At 42.3% G+C, this 27,867-nt stretch overlaps 1 protein-coding gene across 2 annotated transcripts; it reads right to left on the bottom strand.

Annotated features, from left to right (window-relative positions):
- Positions 1-57: 57 nt before the first annotated feature.
- Positions 58-27,867, bottom strand: LOC140362014 (ephrin-A1-like). Of its 2 annotated transcripts, none has more exons than XM_072448007.1 (5): positions 27,739-27,867; positions 4,384-4,679; positions 2,823-2,888; positions 2,133-2,231; positions 58-1,287 (listed from the first exon to the last, which is right to left on the bottom strand). In XM_072448007.1, exons 1-5 carry the CDS (start codon positions 27,834-27,836, stop codon positions 1,160-1,162), a joined length of 687 nt encoding a protein of 228 aa, XP_072304108.1. In that variant the 5' UTR covers positions 27,837-27,867; the 3' UTR covers positions 58-1,159. The 2 variants fall into 2 exon arrangements, with proteins under 2 accessions (XP_072304108.1, XP_072304106.1); XM_072448005.1 differs by having other exon boundaries at positions 58-1,290; positions 27,739-27,865.

Here is a 27,867-nt window from a genome sequence, read left to right as displayed (position 1 = left end):
TCCACATTATTTCCAAGGATAAAACATGTTTATCCAACTAAAAAACAAGGAAGTCGCTTTGAGTTTCCAAAAATATCTTTTTATTTCACATGAAAATTTCACATTTAGCATATTTCTCAAAACAGTTTCATATAATCTTATGTAGGCTATGTACATAATATACAATCTTAATTACACATGTACAAAATAAGTAACAAGAATTCATGTTCTTTTTAAAAAAATGGTAGTCATACACTGTTGTGCTTCTGTCCGTCAGTGTGGTGGTGGTATGCTTGGCAACTTGGACCGAAGCCGCGTCCAAATATAGTCTTTCGAGAGAAATGGGGGGAAAAAAATCAGATTTAGCTTGAATTTGTTGAACACAAAATGGACTGGAGCACCATAGCACACAAGGGTTAGCTTCAAGATCATCCGTAAACCAGTTTCTTTTCGACATTTTATGCAAAAAACAGTGGCAAAAATCCAGCAAATGTGAGAGGTCCCGCCCCTCGCAACAAGTCAGTATTTGCTTTTTTTGGCAGCAAAACAAACCGCGCCGCATTTTCCCTCCTCGCGCGCGTATACAAGGGAGAACGACCAGTAAACATTTTGAGAGACCCTACTAAGTATTTACAGTAAAACAGCCGTTATAAATTATCTTCACAGAAATGTACACAAAAACGCCGTGTGGCACAGAGCGTTTGACGTCCGTAGCGATGAGGCGTTCGACCCATGCTACGGCGAAGGTATCACGGCAACATCCACCCCCCTTGCTACGTTTGGAAAAAAACACACACGGGGACATTTCAATACTTTTACAAGAACGATACAGCCAAAAGTACACAAAGCACGAGGGTGGAAAAGTGGACTGATTTTGGATCCAAACCAGGCGGAGCTGATCGTTCGTCGGCCATCTTGGAAGCGCGGCCGTCTCCCAAGGAAACGCTGTCCTTTTAAACAAGACGGACCGCGCTTTGTCTCCACGAAGTTCATCTGTAACTTTACAAGCTCCGCGGCGTCTTGGTCCCGCGTGGCCGGCACTGGGCGAAGGCAAAAACGCCGTCGTGTGTGTGTGGTTTTTTTTCTTCTAGTTTTGAGTCAGTGGTTCGATCCCCAACGGACTTTCGCGTCTTCATGGTAAGTCCCTGAAAACGTCTGTAAACAGTCTCGCCGTCTCTGCTCAGTGCAACAGGAGCAATAATAATGAAGACGGGACGAGCAGGGAGAAGATCGATAGCGACGTCGCGGCGATGGCAGAGTTTGTCCGCACGCTTTTCTGGACGTCGGGGAGGATCACCACGGGGTCGTCTGCTGGGGAAGCAAAAGAGAGAAGCATTTAAGTCATTTGTGGAAACTCCAACACATTCATACGTGTCCCAGTGTAGATGATGGATGACGCTGACATATATTATAAAATATATGTCAGCGTATAACAAAATATAACAAAAACAAAAAGGCTGTAATTAAAGAGGCAGTACCTATTTTTTTTGTCATGTAATAAAGTAAAATCAACAGTACAGATATATTACTATTACTTTATTATTATATATAAAGCATCCAATCAGGTGAAAATGAGTCCATTGTGAACACTCACTCTGCATTTAATTATCAAGTGTTTTATTCGCTGTGAAACCTCAAAGAGTTTTAAAAAGCGCTTAAACACTCATTGCAGTGAATAATTAGGATGCTAGGAATGAGCAATAACTTAAGACCAGTGCAGACTTTAAAACTAAATAGTTCTGTTTTTCGACTTTTTAAGACAGTAAAAATCAGGTACTGCGCCTTTAACAATTTCAGCTTGTTTATTAAGATTGAGTTTGTGAAGAGTTGTGCAATTAATCCAATTCATTGATCAACTCGCCCGAAGTTTAAGGCATCAATGTTTTCTTTTAAAGCTGTAGTTTGCAATGCCCTTGTGTCTTACGCTTATTAAGACGACAATTTAAATGATTTACAACCAGTTCACCACCTCCGATTGTCTCATTTATAACCCAGCCCTAAACCAATTACACTGTTTTCATAAGGTGCTGTCGAAGAGTCGCAGCTTAAAGCGCATTGGTCACACGTGTCGGTGGCTTAATGCCCGTCTGAATGAGAGCGGATTGTGTGGCGCTGCAGGGTAATGAGACGGGACTGGAGTTTGGCCCACATACCTGCAGGCAGTCTGTTGGACGGGTTGTGAACTCCGCCGCCCGTCCCGACCGCTGCCGTCCCGCCGGGGCCTGCTTTGGCCACGCGAGCCTCTTTGGAACCTGCAGAGAGACAAAAGCAGACGTGTTACTCCACTTAACCTCAGTGTTAGAGCAAACAGGTTTAAACAGAATGAATCACTCGTTATTAATAGTTTTACAATTACTGGAACTGAAAACGTGTCCATTTTCTTTTTACTATTGACACTCATAAACTCTGTTATTCATTAAACAGGTGTAATGTGTAATACTTGAGCATAAGATTAATATTAGGTCATGTTTGTGGTCCTACCTCAAACAAACAACATTGACATTTACAACATGTACAACTTACACAATACAAACTATATTAACAAAACTCTGGCATTTGTTTAAAACTATTACTGCTTGTAATTGAGGCGATACCAAAATTGTAAGTAAGTAAAAACGTCAGAATGAACTATATTACAGCTGTAAACTGGTGAGGAAAATAAGTAAGAGTAATAAATGTTAATTATTGATCAGTTTGTTATAGATCCTGGTTGTTGCCATTGCTTTTTTACTCTTTAGATGCTTTGCAGAGTCGACATAATCATTAGTCTCAGTGAGTAAAACTTGTATTGCGAGTTTAAATTGGGAGAATTTGTCTTTCTGGACGTTCTGCGGGACACTCACCGTCAGCCGCCACCACGTCCACGCGCAGTCGTAGGCAGTCCTGCCCGTGGTGATGCAGGGGTTTGGCTGCGCACAAGAAGAAGAACAACACCGTTAACACCCGGACGTAATGCCCTTACCCTCACACGGGCCCCTTAATCCGGACAAAGATTTTGGGCCACCATCTGTGACCGAGTGCGTCCCCCGTGCCCCGCTGTGCGTCTAATTACGGTCATGGACGGCGCTGCTCACTTTTTGTTTTGCGGTTTTTACGTTTTGGCAGAGGCGACGCCGCAGCGCTGGCCAGAACTGAAGAGAGTCAAGGCGGCCAACAAGTGCTATCACGTCGCAGCGCATCAACCGGCACCGGCTTTGACCCAATTACGAGCCGGGTGAAACTCTATCCGGCTATTACAGGCGTACAAATGATCAACATTAACGGTGCGATGATCTTTTCTCATTCCGGGCGTGAGATTTATTGATTCAAGTTTGAGGAATTGCCACATTTTCTGTTCTTTTTTTGTAGCCACAGCCGACAATTACATGCAAAATTAAACATAATCAGACTTTTCCTTGGAATTGAGAAGTAAAGTTTGATTCTAATTGCATATCATAGTAGGAAAGTTTAATAGTATAGTTTTAAAGTATTTGTTTTTGAAAGAATGAACGAAGCTTCACGATGTTTTGATCTTTCACGTGGATTAAGTCTGTGTTTTAGTGGAAATAATACATAAGAATAGGTTTATTATCAATGATTATTTTGTAATGTGTTTATTTTAATATGCGCAACACCTTTGGAGATGGTTTCAAACGTTTTACCCGATCAAATGTCTGAGTAAATATATGAATTCTTTAGGCCTATGACATTTAACTGGAGATTTAGTGAAAAGAATGAATGAATTTGCAGATTTTTGTCTCGATGCTCAAGTTTAACAGACGAGTCACTAATAAGAATAGTCATATGTAACTTTTGTGGATCTTCTTTCTGGATTAAAACGTAATCAAACTGTAAAACTGTCTGTTGCTTCATGTTAAATCGAGGGATATCAAGAGCAGTGGTGGAAAGTAACAAAGTATACAAGTAAATGTACTGTACTTCAGTAAAAAATGTAGATATCTGTACTTTACTTAATTTTTACAGTGGATACTTTTTACCTCTCTGCATTTGAGAGCAGGCGTCTGTACTACATTTGTGAACTGGACTGAAACGTTACTTTCATGTAGTTTGAGGTTTGTCTTTAGCACGTTCATGGGACTAAAATATGAATAAAAATGAATTTATAAATAAGATCAAGTCGATACTGTTGACCCAAAATCAGAACAATTCTCTATCACTACATTTTTTGTGAAATACTTTTTTAACTCAAACAGCACATTTTTAAACCGGTACTTTAATACTTTGAGCAGGTAGTATTTCCATGTGATGCTTTTACTTTCACTTGATTCATTATTAGTACTTCTTTCACCACCGAACAAAGTAAAAGTGCCTGATTCAACCCTGGCCAATCACGACAGCGCTGTAAAAACACCGTAATGTATTCTGTTTATGCCACAAACTGGACAACGTGAAGTCATTACTCACAGATATAATAGTAGCTCTCTCCCTGGCGAAACTCCTTGCCCAGCGTGAACGGCGTGAAGCGCTGGAACTTCTCAGAGAACTTCTCCGGGGCGTGCGGGGCGAACGGGTGCCCGCACTCCCACCTCATCTGGTCGTAGGACTGGGGTTTGCAGGTGTTGTAGTCCTCCAGCTCCACCATGTACAGCACGTACCGCTCGGCGTCCACCTGTGGCACCTCGCCCTCGGGATAGTGGGGGCACACGATGTCCAGGTAGTCGTTCAGCCGCACCTCCACCGCGTAGTCGTCCCACACAAACCTGTAAAGAGAGGGACAACCGGGGATTAGTCAGTGAGATTTGAAATACAGTTTATGGAGTTAATTTATGCGTTGCAACTAAGTGGGAGATATATTAAATAATGTGTAATATTGCAATTGCTGCTTTGGTATGAGAAATTAGAATGTAGAGTATGTAGTCTACGATGAAAATGATTTAAAAAATTTGGCTTTACCGTATTTTCCAGACTATACGTCGCACCTTTTTTCATAGTTTTGGCCGCGGTGAGACTTATATGTGATATTATTTGTTATTTTCACACTTGCAACTGCATTTCATACTCCAGTGCAGCTTTTATATGTTTTTTTCTTCTCTATTATGCATTTTGTTGTACTCTTATACTCCTGAAAATACGGTACATTCCTGCACTTGTGTGGTTGATGTCATGGTTCATCTTGTGCGATACTTGAACCTCAACCAAGAGATTTACAGCCACATTTTAGCACTTTAATGCATTGTTGAAACATCGTCTGAATATTTTTGTCAGAATAATTTAAAAAAAGACTGAATAAACTGCTGTGTGATATTTAAAGCTTCAAAGCAACAAAAGGATGCATACAATTAGAAAGCCCACGCAAGAAAAAAACATGTGAATTCATATATAAAAACTGGAGCACAATTCAGATTAGGCTTCAAGAAACTTAAAGTAAAATAAGGATGTGATCTTAAATTGTTGGTCAAAAGCTACAGCGGTGATGCAACGAGCCGGAGACATATCACATGGGTAATCGCGTTTGACTGGCGACAAATATAAGGCTCAAAAGCTGATTACATATTGATCGTCCGCGTGCCGCAGTACAACAGGGAAATCAGGAAGCAGAGCGAGCGAGGAATGAGTCGAGAGGAGGTTTAAATTTGCCCTAAAATGCACGGGGCGTATTTACAAAGAACATGCCTATAAATATGGATGAATGTGCGGCGAGCGTAGCATCCTCATATGTATTTGAGTGCATCGATCCGGCTCTTCTCGGCCGCCGCCCCGAGGAGCCCGTGTTTACTGTGCTACATTAGTAAGCCAGTCCCGGCTGAGGGGACTGTATCGACAAGTCAAGTGTGGGATGGAGAGAACGTGCATATTTTACCAGAACAAGCAAAAACTTACTCCGATTCAAAACACTGAGTCACTTTTCAATTGTATGGCCCACTCTATTATCGTTTCATAATCATTTCAGCCACGTTTGGCTAGAGCGGTGCATTTTAATCAAATTTTTCATTGTCATTTCTAATCGTCAGTTACGTAAAATGGAGAGGCCCATAGCCCATAGGTGTGTGTATGTGCTGATTTCCATGAATAAAACTGGATTATGTTCAGGACATGAATACTGAAAGGAAGTTTTGTTAGTTTTTAATAAGACAAAATGAAATCAGGGCAAAAATGTTGATTGATTCAAATTAAATTCCCTTTTGGGGCGAAGAAAATACTTTTGTTGTCTCATAAATACAGCCTTCCATAGTTCAGAGGGCATCATTTCCCCCTAACACAGTTCTGTCCAAAACAACAGTCATTTTGCCTTTATTAAACTTAATAAATGCTTAATTTTGCAATAGTTTATTTCTTAAATGTGGAAGGGTTTAGGTTTAGGAACCGGTATTGTGCCTTAGTGTCGGAGTTAAGGTGAGAAACGCGACACATTTGATAAAAACATGACACTTTCCCAAGTTGTTTTCTTACTTTCGCTTGAGTAAATACTTAAATAACTACTACTACCTCAACAGTTGTTGTGCCATAACCGTTTTCTACTGGCGTTCATAAACACACAAATGTACTTAGAAGGCGAAGAGGGGTAAAAATAGTTTGTTGGACATGTGTTGGAAGCCACTCATTAGGGTCAGAAGGGACTGGTCTGGGACGTCCCGAGACCTGTCATTACACAGACAGACAGTCAGGCTGCCTCCCCCTCGGTCCTCCCTGTCCCACCCGCGCCTCCTTCTCCAAGAGATACACCCTCTGCTCCAAGAGATACACCCTCTGCTCCAAGAGATACACCCTCTGCTCCAAGAGATACACCCTCTGCTCCAAGAGATACACCCTCTGCTCCAAGAGATACACCCTCTGCTCCAAGAGATACACCCTCTGCTCCAAGAGATACACCCTCTGCTCCAAGAGATACACCCTCTGCCCCGGCACTTATGTAAACAAACTGTTTTCTCTGCTTTCCGTCCCAGCGCTGACGAGTGTCTCGAGAGTATCGAGAGTATCGAGTGTATCGAGAGTATCGAGAGTATCGAGAGTATCGAGTGTATTGAGTGTATTGAGTGTATCGAGAGTATCGAGAGTATCGAGAGTATCGAGTGTATCGAGAGTATCGAGTGTATCGAGTGTATTGAGTGTATCGAGTGTATTGAGTGTATTGAGTGTATTGAGTGTATTGAGTGTATCGAGAGTATCGAGTGTATTGAGTGTATTGAGTGTATCGAGTGTATCGAGAGTATCGAGTGTATCGAGTGTATCGAGAGTATCGAGTGTATTGAGTGTATTGAGTGTATCGAGTGTATCGAGAGTATCGAGAGTATCGAGTGTATCGAGAGTATCGAGAGTATCGAGAGTATCGAGTGTATTGAGTGTATCGAGAGTATCGAGAGTATCGCGAGTATCGAGAGTATCGAGTGTATCGAGAGTATCGAGTGCATCGAGTGCATCGAGAGTATCGAGAGTATCGAGAGTATCGAGTGTATTGAGTGTATCGAGAGTATCGAGTGCATCGAGTGTATCGAGAGTATCGAGAGTCAGGACTGAACTCAATACTTCTTCAAAAACTTGTATTAACATTTTATTCAGTTGAGGAGAGAAGTTTGTCTTTGCTCTTCGCAGACTTCGGTGCGTTACAAGAGCCAGAGATATAGAAGTATTGGAAGTATTGTAGTATAAGTAGGAATATTAGTCGCATATTTAGTTATAGTCGCAAAGTCGAAGTGGCAGAAAACGTTTCAGTTCTAATTTAAGCAGTAGTAGCAGTAGAAGTAATAGTAGTAGTACTAGGAGAAGTAGTAACAGCAGTTGTAATAGAATAGTAACAGCAGTTGTAGTAGTAGTAGTAGTAGAAGTATTAGAATAAAATAAATAGTAGTAGTATTAGTGGTAGTAATAGTAGCACTGGAACTAGTACTAGAAGTAGCAGCAGTAGATGTATTAGTAATAGTAAAATCATTTGTATTAGTAGTAGTAGTAATAATAGTAATGATACAAGTATTCGAAATAGTAATTGTAGTTGTAGTATTAATAGTAGTAGTAGAAGTGGTAGTAATAGTAGAAGTAGTAGTAGTAATGGTAGAAGTAGTAGTTTAAAAAGAAGGAGTAGCAGCAGTGCAAGAATGAGTAGTAGAAGTAGTGATACTAGTAGTAATAGTATTAGTAGTAACAGTATAAAAAGAAGTAGTAGTAGTAGCAGCAGTAGTAGTAGTAATAATTTTAGTAGAAGTAGTAGAATTAGAAGTCGTAGTACAGCAACTATCTCCACTTCTCCCAGACTGAAACAACAGTACTTCACATTTTGAGTATTTATCTTCGACTTCAGTGTTTCTCACTTCGGAGTCCAAACATGCGGTGGCCGTTTGGACTTTCCCTTTATCACACCTCAAGGCCTTTTTACCGCAAAGGTCAAACTGGACTCTCCAAACCAAAATAACCTCCGTCTTCTCATTAACGGCGGTAACATTCGGTGCCGGGCCCTACGAGCTCTAATCCTGTTCAGTGCCAGTGAGAAATGCCAGATATGCAGACAATTAAAATAACTACTGCTGTGTTTATAAGCCCGGCCTTATCTGTGCCCCCCTGGCTCCTCTTTCACTTATATTAGTTTATCTCCGGGGAATAGTCACTAAAGGTATTTGAGCTTTTGTCCGGCCCCTGCCCACCCCCCCGCGCCCCTCACCGAGCGGCCGCTTCAGGGGGGCTAATGCTTTCTTCTTTCAGCGGCCGGGAGCAGTAGCACGCCGCCAGCTAAGATATACACCTCCCGGTAATTCCCATCTATCAGCGGCCTCGGAGCAGCCGCTTAGCCCGAGACTCAAGAGGCCGCGGTCACGATCGTCCCGGTCTGGCCTCGGTTCTGGTCCCGGTTTAGGGTGCGTTCACTTCTTACGTCTCCCAGTTCAGTCCTGGTTCGAGCCCGGTTTAATCCAGGAGTCGACCGGTCTGTTCCAGGTCGTGTTCCGGGTTTAGTCCTTGTCAAGTCCCGATGTTGATGAGACGTTTGCGTAAAGGTGACCGCACCCTTAGTCCTGGTCTAGCCCAAGTTTAGTGGTCTTTTCCAGGTCGTGTTCCGGGTTTAGTCCTTGTTAAGACCCAATTTTTATTTGAGGCGTTTGCGCAAAAGTGACCGCACCCTTAGTCCTGGTGTAGCTCAAAGTTTAGTTCCCGGTTCAGTCCCAGTTTAATCAACCTCAAATTAGTGGTTCGAGTCCTGGATTAGTTTTGGTTGAGTTATGTTTTGTTTGGACTTGGATTAGTCTTGGCTTAGTCCAAGTCCGTGCTCTGTTTTCCCTAAATTAGTCGTGGTTTATTTGTGCAGTTCAGTCTCAGTGGTCATTATGGCTACACTTGACAGACTTGACTCTGTTCAGACCTGGTACATATTTAGTTCTGGTTTAGTCCTGTACATTAGTGACCATTGTGTGCCGACTTGGTCTTAGTTTTGTCCCAAGTTTGCTCTTTTTTCCCGGGTTCAGTTCATTAAACGTTATTAGCCGGCTTAACCTCCCATTGGTAAGTCTCCAAAGCTAATACCTATCACTTTACAGCTCCTACTGTCCCAGACCACAGGGGGTCCGACAGGGGGGATCACATTTGACAGATCTAAATATTTTGACAACACTCAGACAGATTGTATACGTTATATAGGGTTTTGTTGCCTTTGGAAGCAATACGCGCGGGTCAATGGGCAGCCAAAAGTGCAAAAGACGCCACAATGTGGACGGCAGCACATTTACATAGGTCTGACAGGGCAACATTTGAGAAGAGGAAGTGGTTAGGGAAATATTTAAGTCGGGATTTAAGGCTTTGTCTAACTGCAGTGTTTTTGAAAGTGTGGCGGATTCAATTTTCTCACAGCGTTTTGATTGTAAATGATGTGAATGCAAGTGTTTATACAAAGGAAACACCAACTTTATTTCGATATAAGGCGGTTTTAAGTGACATCTTCAATTTTCATGATAAAACCACAATCTGAAATGTTGTAGTTTCAATTGTTGTGAGAAGAAACGTCAAGATTTAGTGATTATTGGCAGCAACCAAACTGAGAAATCCTTGTTTCTCTTTCTTTTGCATTGTCCATCACCTTTCCTCAAGCGTGAGACCAGCCTTGTAAGATAAAACTTCACAAATGATAAAGTAATATTAATGTCATCTAAAAAATAAATTAAAAAACACTTTATATTGCTTGATTAATGTATTTTGCTTCTTTTTTCTTCCATTGTTATTTACTTCTTATGATTATATTGTGATCTGTGTTGCCTAATCACAATTACAGTATCTTCTTCCTGCCTTCACTCTAAGCCATGTCCAGCTATTTCTATAAAGTTCGTTATGTGACAAATGTAGTTTCCCAAGCCTTCCGGGGGTCCCCACACGACAGGCGGGCCCCCACTGAAAGGGCATTTGTTTCATTTCGCTGGCATGTTCTCGTAAACCTCCAGCGTGTAACAAGTAGCATTCAGGGGTGTTAGCGTGACAAGGTCCATATGTGTGATTAACGATCAAAGTGGCCAGGCGCTAGTTAGCCTAGCGCCGTTGTTGTTTGCTACCGGGGGTCCGCCACCTTATGACTGCCCCATAGTAACGCGACAGACTCGGAGGCAGCGAAATGATTACAGAGCAGACCCCACTGGAGGAGGAAGTACTCAGGTGCTGAAAGTATTGGACACAGATCAAAAGAGAAAGAAAGGATCATAATTGTGGTAGATTTTTTACTGGTTAAGTTTAAAGTTTGGTCCTGGTTTAGTCCTGATTAGGGCTGAAACAATTGATTAATCGTTAACTAATTGATTATTAAAAGTTTAGTAATAAAATAATGTCACGATAAAAATGTTTTGTGTTAAAATTACTGTATAATAACATGATATAACGATTATTCACATTTACGAAACAAAACTTGTATTATTCTTTCTTTCCCACTGTCTAACACGTCACTATTCCTCAAGTTTGTGACCAGCTTTTTATGAAATTGAACTTTCTAAACGACTAAATAAAGTTATTGTGATAGAACAGCTTCTTTACCATTTAGAAGATGTAATTTTCAATCTTGACATCTCTAGATAAAATGATTCAAACAAAATGACACAAGAAACATGTCAATTTAGTGTTTCTGATGATGGACCTGTTTTGTCTGTAAATCATGTCCTTCAGCGCCATCACTTTGTCTTCGTTTTGGTCAAATTTAGTAAAAATCTCTTATTTTCTGGCCGTTCCCAATCAAAACAACGAATTGAATAACTGCCAAATACTCGCTAGTCTACATCAATTAGTAAAATAATTGTTTTTGGCAGAACCTTGCCTTGATTCAGTTTTATATACCCATTTTTTTTAACCAAAAGTGAATTAATTTGTGAACGTTTTAGTATTTAGTGTTCCGCAGAATCATTTCAACCCAAATCAAAGTGTGCCGTGACCCAAAAGAGCTTGTCAAACGCTGCTATTTATTACACAATTCTTTTTTTTCAATCACTATCCAACCATTCCAGAGGCTGCCGTGTCCTTGGGGTGACCATTCTGACAAGTGTAAATGCAGAGGAGTGGGCACATCTTGCAACATCAGCCGCGCAGTATAAACATTGTACACAGACTTGTACAACTTCCTTCTTCCGCCCGAGTGCGCTCCCTCAAAGCGGACGATTAGATAAGACCGCCGCCGTCGTCACGCCAGACTGCTCCAACGCCGCTGCCCTTTTATTTCACGCCAAACTTGCAAAGCTCCCAACGAACTGATAATCGTCCGCAATTTCCAACTTTTGAAAGCAATAATTATCACTTCGCCCCAGTCCGAGCGGCTTGTGGCGCTTATCTCCCGTTCAGCCCCTCCACGCTGTGTTGACCAGATTGCGGCTTATAGTTTTTCCCCCCACAGCCACTTCAGTTGAATCGATAACAGCGCTGAGCAAGCAAAACACTGCTGCCAGCGTTTGTCTGACCGAGTTATTGTCTCGAATACAAAATTACACTCCGCATAGCTCAAAATACAACTATAACGACAGCATTTCCTTATATGCATTGATAAAGCCTCTATTCTAGGTCGTTCAAAAGTGCTATAATGGAATTGTTGATTTGATTTAAAAGCAAACAAAGAAGAATAAAATAAAAATCCACTTTGTAACTGATCTCTAGCCCTGAACTGGCATTTTCCGATTTGACCTTAACCTTACCCCTTTTGCTGATATATTTCAGTTTGAGTCAAAGTGTTGTACTTTTCCTGCCTAATTTATCACCTCAAATACAATAAAACATGCAGAGAAAGTCAAAATCCTGCTTATAACCGCGATTACAGACCGGTCATAGTATGGTCCCAATGAGTTGTGTCAAAAGAGTGTCTCAGGGGGGCGCAATTAAAAGACAAAAAAGGGGTATTAAAGTTGCCCCAGAGGGTGGTAATTATGGCCCGGGGCATTCACTTCCCAGAGTCTTTAGATGGGGGAGATTTCGGGGGGTTGTTGTATGAATAGGTGTGGGGGAAAAGGGAGGGGTCAAAGGCCTAAAGCTGGGAATGGCTTTTGAAGTCGGGCTCAGTGAAAGATTGTGTGCTACAGTTGCTTCATCAATGCCAGTTTCATACAGCGGCTCTATTCACAACAGGGATCGCTCTTTTAGCCGCTGTTCAATACGAAACGCAGGAGGTAGAGCGAGTGTGGTCAAAAGCAGTACAATTATTCCACATCCATCAACTATATCAGGCTTTAACCGAGACTAAAAGCAGTTCTTTAAAGTAAAATATGTAACCGTTATGTTAATGGTTTGTCTGGAATGTTTTACAGTGTGGAATTGAACTGATCGATTTTGTATTTACTCAATTACATGTGTTTTTATTGCTCAAAACTACTTGCTGAGCGGTGTCCTGGTGGTACAGTCTACTTGTCTCCATGGAGATGAATACATTTAATGCCATACTGTGGATCATTCTATGCAAAGTATCCACATTTCCATGGAGACAAGCTGCTGGCGGACCAGGAAGGTTACACACTGTATCAGACTTAACCAAAACTAAAACCACACTAAATTGAGCCCATTTTTGTCCTGACAAAGACTTGGTTTGGTCTGGTTGTTGTCCTCGTTTAGTCCATGTTTAGTCCCAATTTTGATGTGTTGAATGACTGAATACGTAATCCAAAACCAGGCCGACATAACGTGATAAGAGCAAGAAAATGTTTCCAAGACAAATAAGAAATGACTGGGACTGAAGCACTGGAATTAGACCAGGACTAAACCAAGACAAGCCAAGGACCAAACCAAGTCTGACACGGCCTGAAACTTCAAACTACATCAAATCTACATCAGCTCTGGAGCAAAAGTTAAAAGTATAAAAAGATGTGCATCAAAACCAAGTCAAAAGATCAAAAACTTTCACGCAGCGACTCCATTCCAAACTGCACTAATTGGAAAAGCCCATTATTAAATACTTTTAATTATCCTGCCGTCTTTTGTCCCCCTCTGCGCTGAAACGTTCCTCATCAGCTTAATTAACCGATCACACTAAAGAGCTTCAAAGGGGGGGAGGGGCCCGGTGCAGAAAAGCTTTAGCAAACAAAGTGGCACCGTGACACCTCCACTTTGCACAGCCTCAAATCCTCTTTCCCCCCTCAGCGCACCCACCAGGAGCCCCTTGTTAGTTTCCTCCACGCGTTTACCGCTCAGTGTCAATAAGCTGTCGGCATTTATCTGCATTGTTTATCCGAAGATTCGCACTTTTAATGAAAGCGGGGCCCGGGTTTAGGCAGCTGAGGCTCCAGAAGAGAGGAGGTTCTACGGTGTAATTAGGAAGATGGACAGACTGTGTGATGCCTATTATAGAATGCATAATGTGTACGATATAAATAACTGTTAAATTATATAGCGAGGAATAGACGCAGCGTACAATTTCAATGAAACTAAACGGATTGAAAAGAGGGATGTGCAAAACTTAAGACTAATGACATTTTAACAGTGCACGTGTCTCTGGAGGAGTGTCCGCCACCTGCTTGTCACTATGGAGACGCTGTTGCTTTAAAACGTACGGCATTAAACGTAAATCGGTCTTGCAGTTCGTCCATTGCGGGTGTTATTTTAATGCTCGAAGATATGGTGGAGATCTGACCTGTGACTTGGCCGGTTGGCGCCGTCTGCTTTTCTCCACGGCGATAACTACTTTTAATGCCTCACTGTGAGCCGTTTCTGCCTCCTAAATGCAGGTAATTGGATAGTTATTGCTTCTGTGGGTTGAATTTCCTTCTTGAAGCAACACGAGCCAGACTTGTTGACACTGTAGCAGCAGAAAGACTCTTGTTAACCGTCGAAGCTGGAGTGGCATTAAACTAGTCGGCAATTTCACTGTTTAACTAGGAAAACGCAATACTCAACAAGCATCTTTGTGGTTTGTTTCTGTAATAAATCTCTGACTGTCTCTTGGAGGAATCTGGGAGTTGGGTCATGATAGCGCTTGATAAAAAATGCAGAGATAAAAGATGAGGAAAAAGGCCATGTCAAGTGTTCAAATATTCTCATGATGAAAAATGGACCGCAGACTAATGCTAACATTCCCCCACACTCCCAAATGTAAGGAATTCCTGATTTATCTGAGCTTCTTCAGGAGTCTAATCTGCTCGCTTTAATCTTGGTGGATCTGACTTTTTGCTTTCTTCTTCAGCCTCCTCCAGCCCTCCCCTCTGCACCGTCCATCCATCACCCCCTCGACCGTGCACTCTACTGGGGCAGAGGAATGCTGGTGCCTGGGCCCTGCCTGGATCAAAGGTCGGGCCGGTCGCCAACTCAGCACTGGAGAGGGTTTTATACGAGCGAGAAGTGCCTCAGAGTCAGCAAGAAGTGGACCCGAGTGAGCAAACTCCAGCTATGTGTGCAGGAATCAATTCAAATCGCATTTAAAACATGCAAAAGGTGGAACCAAATTAAGTGAATTAATCTCGTTTTAAATTTGGTCGAGTAAGCAGCTTGTAAAGTTTGTACACAGTGAAATGTTTAGATGTTTTGTACCCGTGTGGATAAGTTTCAATGGAAAATAAAATGATTGGGAGGATTAAAATACTGATGACAATGTTCAAGTTTGCAAAAGTAATTTACAGTAAAACAAATCTCACACTGGGGACTCAAAACATCTTTGTGTCTCTGCATCAAATAAATAAATAAATATGTACGAATGACATTTGGTCCCGCAAAAGGTCAAAGATAGAACCACAAGGATTCTGAAGTATTTTTCCAAGTGATTTACCGTAGCCATTATCTTAAAGGTTGTGATGGTATGCCAAACATCTCTGGGTTTTGATTCCAAAGTACATTCTCTTCTCATTGCATCATTTGTGGAGCCAAAAACACCATTATCTTAAAGTATTCTGACCCAGTTTGTCCAGCCTCTTCACCTCTCCTTTCCTCTGTACGCTCCATTTACAGTATTCAATTTAACTAATGAACGTTAACACCGGGGCCCCTCGCTGGCCGTGTAAACAGGGCTATTTACCTTCAGCTTGTACACATGCCAGTGGAGTGACCTAAAAGGTGACCGACCAACAACAACATGGATGAGTGGACGAGAATGCAGGGACCACCTAATCGTTTGGTCCGAGCCGGGATTACAGGCTGGGGCTAGAACCCATTCATCAGACTCCAGCGCCGGCTTAGTTAAGGGGCTTATGGTGGACAGTGAGGCCCAAAATGAGGGGCGATGGCTGGGTACGGAGTGAAGGGGCGAAGGGGGTGAGATGTGGACATGGGTGGGGCTGTGGTGGGACGCCATTGTTCTCGCAAAGAAAGGGGTATTACTCCTTTAAACTGGACTTATTGAGTTCAAAAAGACCGGCTGTGTGTGTGTGTGGGGCCGAGAGAGCGGAATGGTTCCAGGCGAATGTGAGCGACTGCTGTAACTACAAATATTCCGACTGGAGTCGACTCGAGTTGAGATGAATCGACTCAAACGGGGATGTGGCGTCGCACTGGAGTAAGCGCTCGAAGTGATTACGATCTGGCAACAACAAAGTACTTTTAAACAGTAGTAGTACACGGCAACTTTGTGTCTTCATCTTCAAGTGAACTCCGGATAACTCGAGCCACTTTCTCTTTTCTACGGTGACCCATATAAATCCTTACAATACTCCTAAAAATAGTCGACTAATAAAAAAGACACCACTAATGGACCAAACGACAAAAGGACAACAGCCATATCTACTACATTCATGTGCATATCACTGATGAAAATGGAGTGTTTAATTTACCATTATTATCATTAGTATTATTATCTTGTCTTACGCTAGCTGTTTTTATTTTATTTTTTATCTTTATTTATTTTTCCCCCCATACCTTATTGGGAAATGAGAGGTTTTGTCTATAGGAGTTTTTGTTTATAAGAGTTTTTGTTTATAAGAGTTAAGTACTTCCTATATGTTATCTGTCCTTTTCCTCTGTATCTACCTGTGTTGCAACAATGGAATTTCCCCATGTGTGGACAATAAAGGAATATCTTATCTTATCTTATTACTGCTACGGTATTGCTATATTACAACTGGACTTTGGTAGAAAAAGGTTTCAAAGGTTTTGGAAACACCTCGATGGGACGAATGAGCCATTACACCAACTCACTACTCGAATTATTCTGTTGAACTTTTCTACCTGCTCCTGCTTCTAAGGCAGACGCAATAAGAACAAGCCTCAGCGTTCACCTTTGTTTTGTATGACGTTTCCTGTTTCTGAAATCATGTCTGTACCTGCGATTAAACTAAACCATTAATCAATCAAACTACTACAACTACTACGACTACTATTCTTGTAGCTGGAGCGAGCATTGAACACACTTTGCCAACAAATACTGGATGTTTCTTGTGAATCAACAGCACTATACGATGAGTAATGCTAATTTGCACGACACAATGTGATGAATTCCCGTAACTTTCTTGATGAAAAGTGTCTTGTTCCTTCTCACTCAGACATCGCCGATAAGAAAGGACACGCCGAGTTAACCCGGACTGCTAAACGTCACCGTCCTGACTCCTCTCTGTTTATCTGCCCATCACTCTGGCCGCCTCCCACACCTTGTCCATCTCTTAACACTCAATAAGCAGACCAGATCCCTGTGTCAATGGCCCCTCCCCCCGCGCGGGACGCCCCGGACCAATCGGAGCCCATCGCCGCTGTGGTATCCCAACTATGCAACTTGTTCTGTCCCACAGCGTTTGCAAAAGACCAGACACAATGCTTTCTATGGGGTCGCCATGGTGACCAATATGACCCCGCCCACTCGACATCATATTCCCATCCATCTCCATAAGCTTGGCCAATTCGTTTTTCAAAATTTTTTGACAATACATCAATTTAAATATGGAAATACGACCATACAAATGTGACTACTACAACTACTACTACTACTGCAACTACAACTACTACTACTACTACTACTGCTGCTACTGCTACTTCTACTGAATCAAATCAAGATTCTGTATCATGGTCATGTTTAATGGGAAAGCGACACTGGTTGTTCAAAATGGTTCTGTAAATCAGTGATCCAAACCAACAAAGACCAAATGGAAATCCTCAATAATAACACATAATACAACATGTTTTTCATAATGTTTTAGACTTCCTCAATGATAAGGATCAAAAGCTACAGGTTCGACTCCGAACAGAGCAGCGCGTTAGAGAAATCTTAACTTTACAACTCTTTCTTCAATTGTCTAGACTCGAGTTGAGAATACGGTTGGTCAGTTTATTGACTTTTAAGATGTGCAATTGTCAATGATCAGCTTGGGTTTTTTTCTTTTATTGAGAGGTCTACAGCCAATCATCTGTTGCTAAAAAACTGCTTTCGACTTCAGAAACAAGAAGTGAACAGAAGTGTGAAAGTACGAGCCAGATTCACTGTCAGATTCTCCGCTGGTCTTGTCTGCATTGATTGGGACGGGCCCCACACACTTCCTTTGCCTCTTCCTCTGCCTCTTCCCTTTAAGGCTGTTAAATCCCACACATCGTGCAGAAGGAAGCAGCCCTCAGTCAGTCATGCATTCGATCCTCGATTACGATCCGGGCCCACGCGCTCTGTGTCTGTGTGGGAGAACAGAAAGTGCCTCTAACTTGTTTGTCAAGTCATGCTGACGTTCAGAACTCGAAAAGAAGAATTCACTTTGATTTCATCTACAAAACAGAGCATTGTGTTGTTGTGCTAATGGGGGCATTGTGTAACTCTGCTTTTGTTTGGTCTGGGAAACAAAACCTTTAGTAGTTTTGAAGGAAATGTTGTTCTTCGAATCAAGTTTACTCTCAATTTGTGTTTATTACTATTGCGTTTACAAAAATGTCAAGAGACAAAGTTGTAGACGGAAGTGGCTTAGTAAAGGTGTCGTGATTGCACACTATTCTGAACAAACTGATCCTGGTTTTCACGTTTCACTGCATCTTTGGGCAAGATGTTTGTTCAGATGTTTGTGTGTGAATAGGTGAATGTCTCTCGAATGTAAAGAGCTTTGAGTGTCTCATTAGAATTATAAAGTAAATCTCGCCCTTTAGGCCTGACAGAATTGTAAACTTCATATTGAACACTTTAAATGAAGGTTCTGCTTTTGTTTTTTGTTCCATCCACATTGTTCTCGATAAAATAATGCGACTTACATCGTCATCTGTCTCTGAACAGACTTGCAAACCAAACGTGTCTCATATTCCCGGCTTCTTTGTCACATAATTGCAGTCTCTCCATCAAGAGCCATTAAAGGGATCGTTAAAGCTACACAGTGTTTATATTTTTAAAAAAGAAAGAAATCCTTGACCATAGATGCTGTAAATCAATCCAAACCAAATAGATTTTTCCGCGCATTGATTCGCCTCGTGAGAAATGCGATGTCAACCCTGACCTTTCTGCCTTCGCCCCTTACGAGATACAAATGGCCCCGTGGAGAGTCCAGACAGGAGCAAAGATCATATATATTCATCCAAAGCTTCCCCCCGTTCACCGCTCTAACAGCCAATTACTTCCCTGTGGTTTGGCTTAAAGATTTTGCCATTGTTTTAGCCGTATAAAAAGGGAAACTCGTATGGGAAGCACAATGGTCGACGATGCCCACAGACAAAAGTTGAATGACGAATGGGGAAAGCTATTGAGATGGATGGAGTGGGCAGAGGCGAATGTGTTTCCCGTGCGTTTCCATGACAACACCATAGTGAGTACTGTGTTTTGCCACGGAGCGAGTCACAAATGCAACAATTATAAACGTTGTAAAATCTCCCTGCAATATCATCGGAGGAACCATTGCCGACCAACTGTACGCAAACTGGAACTATTGCCAGGGAAAAGCACTTTCTTGTTGTTGTTGTCGTAGTAACAGTAGCATAAAGAAAGCTACATTCAACTAATTATCAATTTTAGTAATAGCTGTGAGAATAGTCGCCTAAAAGTAGTGGTTAAATTGTATTAATAGTACTAATAGTAGACATCACTGTAAAGTTAAGTAAAAATACTGTGCTTTAATAAAATAAGTGGTATCTGTACTTTACTTTTTCCGTTTACTTCACTACATTTGTGAAGGGTTTCTGTACTTTCTGCTTCACAACGTTTTTGTAGGCTGTGAGGTTTGTTTTTAAGCATGTTTATGTCCTAAAAGTATGGAATTAAAGTGTTGGCATTGAGCTTACAATGATATACAAATGATAATGATCAGTCGCTTCTGATGACCAAAAATAGGGACATTTTTTAATCTGCATTTGAAGCATATACGTTCTAAAATTCTGTGCGAAATATTTTACAATGATATCTTGATGCAATAGTATCAGGAAGTAGCCGTATGTCACTTTTACCCAGAAAAAAACACTTCAACAAATCTGGCAACACAGCTTTTCACCGTTTCCCCCACAAATTACAATTATACCACAACATTCTATATAATTTCCCAGATCTTAATATCAGTGTTAATATTATTACAGTTCTTGTGTATAGGAAACCAGCTCAACTCCCAGGTCTGTGTTTTTACGCCAGTGCCGTGAGTAAAGAGTGAGAACTGCATTGTTTATTGTGCAGACAGGATGCCACGTTTTTCCCGGGAAAAGCGGCAGGAAGCGGCCGTACTTCACACTGTAAGTCTACGGCGCAGACGCTGTAGGATGGAGTACACGGACACAAACAGTGTGTAGATGTGCTGCGACGCGCCTGAAGGAAGCGCCGGAACCTTTGCCCTGATTCACTATCTAACACAGTCAATAAAACAAGCCCTTCTGATACCAGCGCGCCATTGACTGGAAATGTACAAGCAGCTCAAGCAGCAACACTTTAAAACGCCAACTACAACTACAAGATTGTCACTAAAACAGATGAATGTGTTGTAAAAACGGCGTGATACGATAATACTCTCGCAACAACGACGACAAATACATTTACAACTACTAGAACGACTAAATCTGTTCGTGCCACCTATACGTAATCACCAAAATTGATTTATTTAAGTTATATTTTAACTAGGGATGGTATATCGGATTTACTATCGGACGTTAATGTGTGAATTTTACTGTAACTTAACATACATTTGTGGTCTTATCGTCAGTATCTTCCAATATCAGTAATACGCCACAACAGGAGGACATAATAGCCACATTTACTCAACTTTACTTGTCTGAAAATGCTATACAGCTGTTCAAATCACAAACATTTTAGCCTATATTTCAGTTTGTTTGATCCGTCCATCACCTGAGCAGAATAATGCAACACACAGCGGATCATTGAGTCTATAGAAGATTATTATGTGCGTGTGTTTGTGTGTGTGTTTGTGTGTTTCTCAATCTCTTTTTCTGTAGATTGAATTTAGCAGACAGATTATCGAGGCAGATTAAGGCGCTGTGTGTGTGTGTGTGTGTGTGTGTGTGTGTGTGTGGGGGGGGGGGGGGGGGGGAGTCGAGGGGGGAGGGGCCAGAAACAAACACAAGACAGAGAAAAGATGGTGTGCGGTTGTGTGAGGGCGGGTTTAAAGCGCTGAGGAGGCCGGATTAAGAAAGTGGGAAACCTGGATGTTTTCAAAGAAAGATCAGATCAGATTACTCGGAAAAACATGAGGAATCTGATGTAAAGAATACCTAAGCACTTCTGAGGAATAGTAACGTTTCAGCTCTCTAAAGCCGTGCGCCTTTTTAATCACTGTTGTTATTTCTTCTAGTCGTTTCCAGATGACCACATGCCATCAGTATTTAACTTTACCACAGCGCAATTCAAGTCGATCCAAGGTGATGCGAAACGGAAATTCAGTCAAAACACAACACACAAAGTTTACAAAAGAAAAATGTTCTTTTGTAAACTTTGTGCGTTGTGTTTTGACTGAATTTCCGTTTTGCATCACCTTGGATCGACTTGAATTGCGCTGTCTTTTGAATTGAGCTAACTTACTACGACTAATACAGTAGTTACGACAGATTTTAAGTCCAATTTGCCTCTTCACAATTCTCATAAGTTATTATTTGTGGTGTTCCTCGTCCGTGGGGTCAATGCGATTCGGTTACGATTATTTGTCAGGCCCAAGCTCTCAGTCCCAACAGTGTTACCGCGGACAGAAAGTGCCAGGCTCCGTTTCCTAGCGGCGACTAAAGTTGACGACAAACTTTAGAAACAGCACAAAGGAAACAAACACAGAGTTGGCGCGAACGTTTTCATCCTTCATCAGCGCTGTAGCGACGGTAACCGGCTTCGTAACTCCAGCGAATAAAACGTGTTTTCATTACGGCCTGTTCGATCTCGTGAGGCTTGTGCTCTCTTTTGCTTGCAACAAATCTTTCCCGAAAAATCCCGAAGTGTGTGGTGCGGCTGTTGCACAATGTCCTCATGTCTGTGGTCTGCAAACTTTGTGTCGAGTCGTAAAATCGCGGCCGATTTTAAAAGGCTTAAAATGCTCCAAGATACTCCAAGAACATTGCTAACAGATAAACAGATTTGGCTTTTGGAAAGGCCAGAGAAGTGCAAGGAAGTCAAAGGAAGCCAGTCCTGGGAAAGGGAGAGCGTGAAGCAGAGGCCAAAACGCTGTGTGACGGTGCCAAGGCCGATAAAAAAAAAAATTCCACACCTTTTTAGCCCTGCTTCCCTCGCCTGGGCCCTTCTCTTCCCCGTTCGGAGGAAATAATGGAGTGAAAAAAGGGGGCAGCTTGTAAAATCGAGATAAAAGAAGCGTAGAAAAGCTGGAGGAGAGTGAATGAAAAAAGTTTCTCAGAGGCGGAACAGGATCGCGGGGAAGAGAAAAGGCGACGCTGAGTGGCAGGAGGCATTCACGGACCACCGGTGTGACAAAATGACTGACACATTGATAGAAGCCTGGCCACTTCATCACCGAACCACCTCTGACCTCCCTAATCAGTCACACCAGCAACCTCTCCCTTTCTATGGCGCACCGTGAAGACTAATTTGTATGGGCGGCAAGACAAAAAAGCCCAAATTGACTGGATAAACGCCGGCAGAAATCAGTCATGTGGGTACCTTAAGCCCCGCTGTGCACAAAAGTGTTTCAAAGGCATGAATCGGACCATTGGTGCCGGCAAAGGTGCGGGCGAAAACAGCTAATTTTGTGGTTTTAACAAATCAAAGCCGCCCATTAGAAAGTCTGCTCCGGGCCTGTGTTATGGTTAGTCGCAGGGCAGTGATTGAGGATGAAATGTAAGCGAGCGAGGCAGGAAACAGTTAACAGATGCACAGGAGTTGAAAAGAAGAAGGGAAGTCGGGCCAAGGAAAAAAAAGGGGGGGAGGGAGGTGTAGGAGAGAGGGAGAGACAGGTACGAGGCGGAGAGAGGGGTCAAACCATGCCCGAGGAGAGAAAGCAGAGGGAGGATAAGAAGGAGGGCATTGTGCAGAACGTGGCAGTCGTGTATGCGCTTTAAATCTACATGATGCAAACTGACAACAGAGAAAGAGTAGAATATGACCATTTAAAAGTAAGTAAAGGGTTAATGAAGCTTCAATTCCTTATCTTTCTAAAGTTTACTAGTCCATCTGTTTTTCCCCAGTAAAGATATATATAGTAAAAGCATCTACTTCATGTCAAAATGAGACCACAGTGTATTCTTTGTGTCGAATGCTAATGTTTGTTAGCGTTACTTAGCTTTACATTGATGGCAAAACTCCGCTCTGGCTTCTGAAAGTTGTGAAAAGTGCTCATAAACTTGCTGTGAATAATGAGGATGTTTGAAGTGAATAATACATGTGAACCACTGGGAACAGGAACTACCGTATTTTCTGGAGTATAAGTCGCACTGGAGTATAAGTCGCACCAGCCACAAAATTAATTAAAAAGAAAAAAATATATATAAGTCGCACTGGAGTATGAAATGCGGTTGCAAGTGTGAAAAGAACAAGTAATATCACATATAAGTCGCTCCGGAGTATAAGTATATAAGTATAAATATAAGTATAAGTTGCACCCCGGCCAAAACTATGAAAAAAGATCTGTTTTTTCGCGTTTTAAGGGAGTAAAAATCAGGTACAGCACCTTTAAATATTGGTTTTCTTGGTTTATCTTGTGAGAAATGTACTGTTATTGGTCAGAACGTTGAAATGATCCCACGTTCCATTACCACACCTACAGCTAATAACAATAACTATCTTTAGATGAACTGAAGAAGCTCCTTGGATGAGTGGCGAAAACCTCTTCGCTCTCAAAACCTTTGACAGAACCACATTTTCTTTTGCTACTTTTAGAGCATTCCGGGTTAACGGCTCACGACGCGCTTAACTGCGACCGCCGGCAGTAATGTTTAATCCAGGCCTTTAGTGAGCAGGGATTGGGTTAATGTGTACTGCTTGAGTCACCTCACCCGGCTCTCGTGGGGGAACAAATGAACACTCCCTGTGTAAAAGGCGCCGGGTCCAGCGGCGTGCGCCTTCACCGAGCTGACGGAGCATTTCAACGCACTGACTGTCCTTCTGGGAATACGGGAGGAAATTTACAGCATTCCTGGTTCCAATAAACATTCCCAATTGAGGCTGTTTTGAAATATAGTGTTCATTACACACAATTAACTCCCAGCGGGACTTTCAAAATGTATAGGATTGCACAGAAGAGTCTTTCAGAAGAGCTGGGGAGGGAAGTGTTTCAACAGTTAGAATAAGCTGCGTTGTCCAGGGAGCAATAAGTCATGTGCAGTTTGTTTGAAGAAGAGTAATGCAACGGGTAATCTGAATTCAGGGAGGGCAGTCTCCTCACGATTGTTCCTACAGCGGAGAACAAAAGCCACAGGTTAAGTGGAATCGTTCTGTCCCAAGCCTGGATAAAAGATGATGGATATGGCATCGGTATCACAGTCAGAACTATTATAGGACCACGTGGTAATAATATAGCAACAACTTTACTACTTTGCGTTGAAAATTCTTGCATTTTTATATTTTAACATCTCTTTTTGTAGCATTTTTTACAGTAAACAATATGCTCGATACAAAATAAAGTGCATATCTTCAAAGCAACAGTCACGATATTATCTACATCTTGATATATCGCCCACTTCAGTGCATTCATTTAAAAAAAAGAGAGTAATTCTGACAAGCTCGTACTTAATGCAGAAGAATTGGACGACCTTTGCAGTCAGAAGCCTCGGGGTTCAGAGTCATGAGTGAGTAGGACTCGCATGTTTATGTACGAGTTACTTAACCCCTTCACGAACGCAGGTGAAATCAAACTCAATCCAACATGAATAAGGACAAATAATGGATCATGTTGGAAGTCGACATGACGGTGACGTAGTGGCAAGAAATGGGTCAAAACTACAAATGAAAAGACTTTCTGCGAAGGATTAAGAGTTGCCGAGGGGTCAGATACAGCCCTGTCATCTCCGGAGAGATCTGAAAGAGAAGGATTAACGCTATTTACAATCTACGCATCAACCGCTGCAATTTGATTTGACGTTAAAAAAAGCTTTGTCACTGCCGTCGTTAGTTCTGAGAAGTGACATTCTCCGAACGGTTCGAAGCCGAAGGGGGGATATTAATAAAGCCCGAAGTTGACGCATGCGAGTTGGTCTGACAGTGATTGACAGATGAAGATGACGTGGGCGCGCTCGAAAAATCATTGTGATACGTACAACTCTGAGGAAGTGAAGCACCACTCGAATCATCGACTTCATTTGTGTTACAGAGAAGTGATATAGCCCGTGGGCAAAACCATCACATTCTACTAAATGGGAGTATGAAGTACAATTACTACAAATAAGTCACAAATACAGAACAAAACAAACAGATGCTGCAACACTGTTCGAACCTGAATACTTTTACTACCACTACTACTATTTAAGGAAGTCAAAAGTACTAGTCCATGCTAAAACTAGTATCGAATCTAGATACTCATTGGAGCAAGTATCGATACAAATCACACCGATACAAAATTAAACTTCTTCTTGAATATTGGTTGAATGTTAGAACTAGTAGGAGATAACACCATTCTATTGTCTAAAAAGACTATTTTTATCATTGTGGTATGGAAATCGGTATTGTGTGTGTGTCAAGCCTTTTCCCTAGTATAGAAATAAGAGTTTGAAATGTTAGTATTGTGAAAACACTACAACTACTGCAGAAAAAGATTCAGTTGTAGTCATCTTTTTCCACAATGGAACCCTACTGGACGAATGAGGTATTACACCGACACTACAACTAGTTATTACCTTTTTTGTTTTACTCATACACTCATGTAAACAAGCATAACTTTGACTGTTACCAGACAAACAAAACCACTGTAAAGAAGCACACATTTTCCATTGACATAACCTCAGAAAGTACACGAATAATGCAGTACAAACACTGGATAATGCAGTACAAACAGTGACCGACTGACGTACATGGCGTGATGCTGCACATTGACTTATGCCCAACACTCCTGCTTGTGCTTGCCTCGTCTTTGCAAACCGAGAAGAGCCATTTTTTTAACAATAATTCTAATTGACCCGGGCCCTTTACCCTTCACTATCTCGAACACTCGGGCGCTCACGTTTCCCCCCCGCTCTCCGTCTGTCTCCGTGCGTCTCGCTTGTGGATGTGTCTGACCTACTGGGCCGGCTTCAAGTTACCTCCTCAGTCTCTGTCACCAAACATTATTACTCGTCTCCGCGGCGTGATATATGAACACCACTATGTCCTGATGACGGCCGAGGCGAACCCCCCCACACACACGCCATATCTGCTTGATTTAAGAGGCGCGCTCAAGGGTCTCTCTCGCTGGAAACGTGATGTCAGATGGGGAGGTGATTGCAAAAAGAGGTTTCAGCGCGGTCTAAAGTGCCTGGTAAAAACAACAGCAAAGTCTCCCTGCAGGATTGGAGCTGATGAATGAAAACAACGGGCTATCAAGTCCTATTTGAGCTTTTCCGTCTTAACTAATGGCTCTTGGGCCCGGTCAGGCGGTAATGAACGGGCAGATAGGATTTAGAGATAAACAGGTTTCAGGTTTTACAGTGAACACGCACTGCTTAGGAAATCAAATCACTACAATCAATGTTGCCCTTTAGAACGCCAGCAATTCAATCATGTTTGCACTGTTGAGCTCATAATGCAAACTTTAAAATAGTGCATTATCTGTAGCTTAAACTGTGAATTTTCCCTCTCTTAAAAGTTTTAGTCTAAGTCTAGTTTTGGTTCATTTTGGTAAATCCTTATTTTCATGCATGCCTTTTTTCATCATAGTTTACGTATTACTATTATTATTCATTGATTATGTTGCACTTGATGCCAATGCAAGTTCCTAGTTTGTGAATTGTGTTAAGGGACAATGGCATTAAACCTTTTTCTGCTTCTGAAATGAACCTTTTGAACAACAATATCCTCCAACTGCAATTGAACACAAGCAACTTCAAATCCAGCCAGTTTATTGTCCTTCTATACAAAATGTATCTTGATTTAGCCAAAATACAACTCAAGCGTAGTTATTTGGCCTATTAACCTAGTCTAGAATCACTGCAGGCCAATCTAATCCACTGTGTCTGCCTCCCACTCTCTGCGACTCTGTGCGTCAAGTCTGTGCGTCTCTGTGCTAAAGTCTGTGTGACTCTGTGCGTAAAGTCTGTGTCTCTGTGCGTCAAGTCTGTGTCTCTGTGCGTCTCTGTGCTAAAGTCTGTGTGACTCTGTGCGCAAAGTCTGTGCGCAAAGTCTGTGCGTCTCTGTGCGTAAAGTCTGTGCGTCTCTGTGCGTAAAGTCTGTGCGCAAAGTCTGTGCGTCTCTGTGCGCAAAGTCTGTGCGTCTCTGTGCGCAAAGTCTGTGTGACTCTGTGCGCAAAGTCTGTGCGCAAAGTCTGTGCGTCTCTGTGCGTAAAGTCTGTGCGTCTCTGTGCGTAAAGTCTGTGCGCAAAGTCTGTGCGTCTCTGTGCGTAAAGTCTGTGCGTCTCTGTGCGTAAAGTCTGTGCGCAAAGTCTGTGCGTCTCTGTGCGCAAAGTCTGTGCGTCTCTGTGCGCAAAGTCTGTGCGTCTCTGTGCGCAAAGTCTGTGCGTCTCTGTGCGCAAAGTCTGTGCGTCTCTGTGCGCAAAGTCTGTGCGCAAAGTCTGTGCGTCTCTGTGCGCAAAGTCTGTGCCAAAAGGTCTTTCCAAAGCGCGTCGCAACTGGTTTCCAAACCTGGCTTAGTAAAGACCGCCTTGCCTCCACTCAAAGCCCGCAGCAGGTAAAGGGAGAGCCGCGGGTAAACAGAAGAGCTCTGTAATAACAGGTTGGAGCGGAGATAAGAGCCAAAAGGGGAGGGCGACTCCCAACTGGCTCCGGGATTATCATTACAACAGAACGATAGGCCACTTGTCACATTCACATCAGCCTCGTGAATATGCATGAGCTTTACTTCTCTGCAGATGAAAACGAGCACTTCCCTTTCCAACTGCGACTCGGAGTCAGATCGAGGGTGATGCATCTACAAAGTGAGAGTAAAGGTGACAGAAGTGTACGTACTTCGGGTTGGTGCTGTTCCAGTAGACGCTGTGTCGCTCCGTGGACGCACACCACGCGCACAGGCTCAGGAGGCAGCCCGCGACCCAAAGCAAATCCATGTCCGCGGGGGGAGCGGAGGAGAACACGGCG

Source organism: Eucyclogobius newberryi, unplaced genomic scaffold (assembly GCF_026437365.1).
Source record: "Eucyclogobius newberryi isolate DKJ021-1_F unplaced genomic scaffold, fEucNew1.0.hap1 SCAF_16, whole genome shotgun sequence".
NCBI classification, from domain to species: Eukaryota; Metazoa; Chordata; class Actinopteri; order Gobiiformes; family Gobiidae; genus Eucyclogobius; species Eucyclogobius newberryi.
The sequence above is the reverse complement of the archived record's forward strand: the minus strand, read 5'-3'. Positions and strand labels throughout refer to the sequence as shown.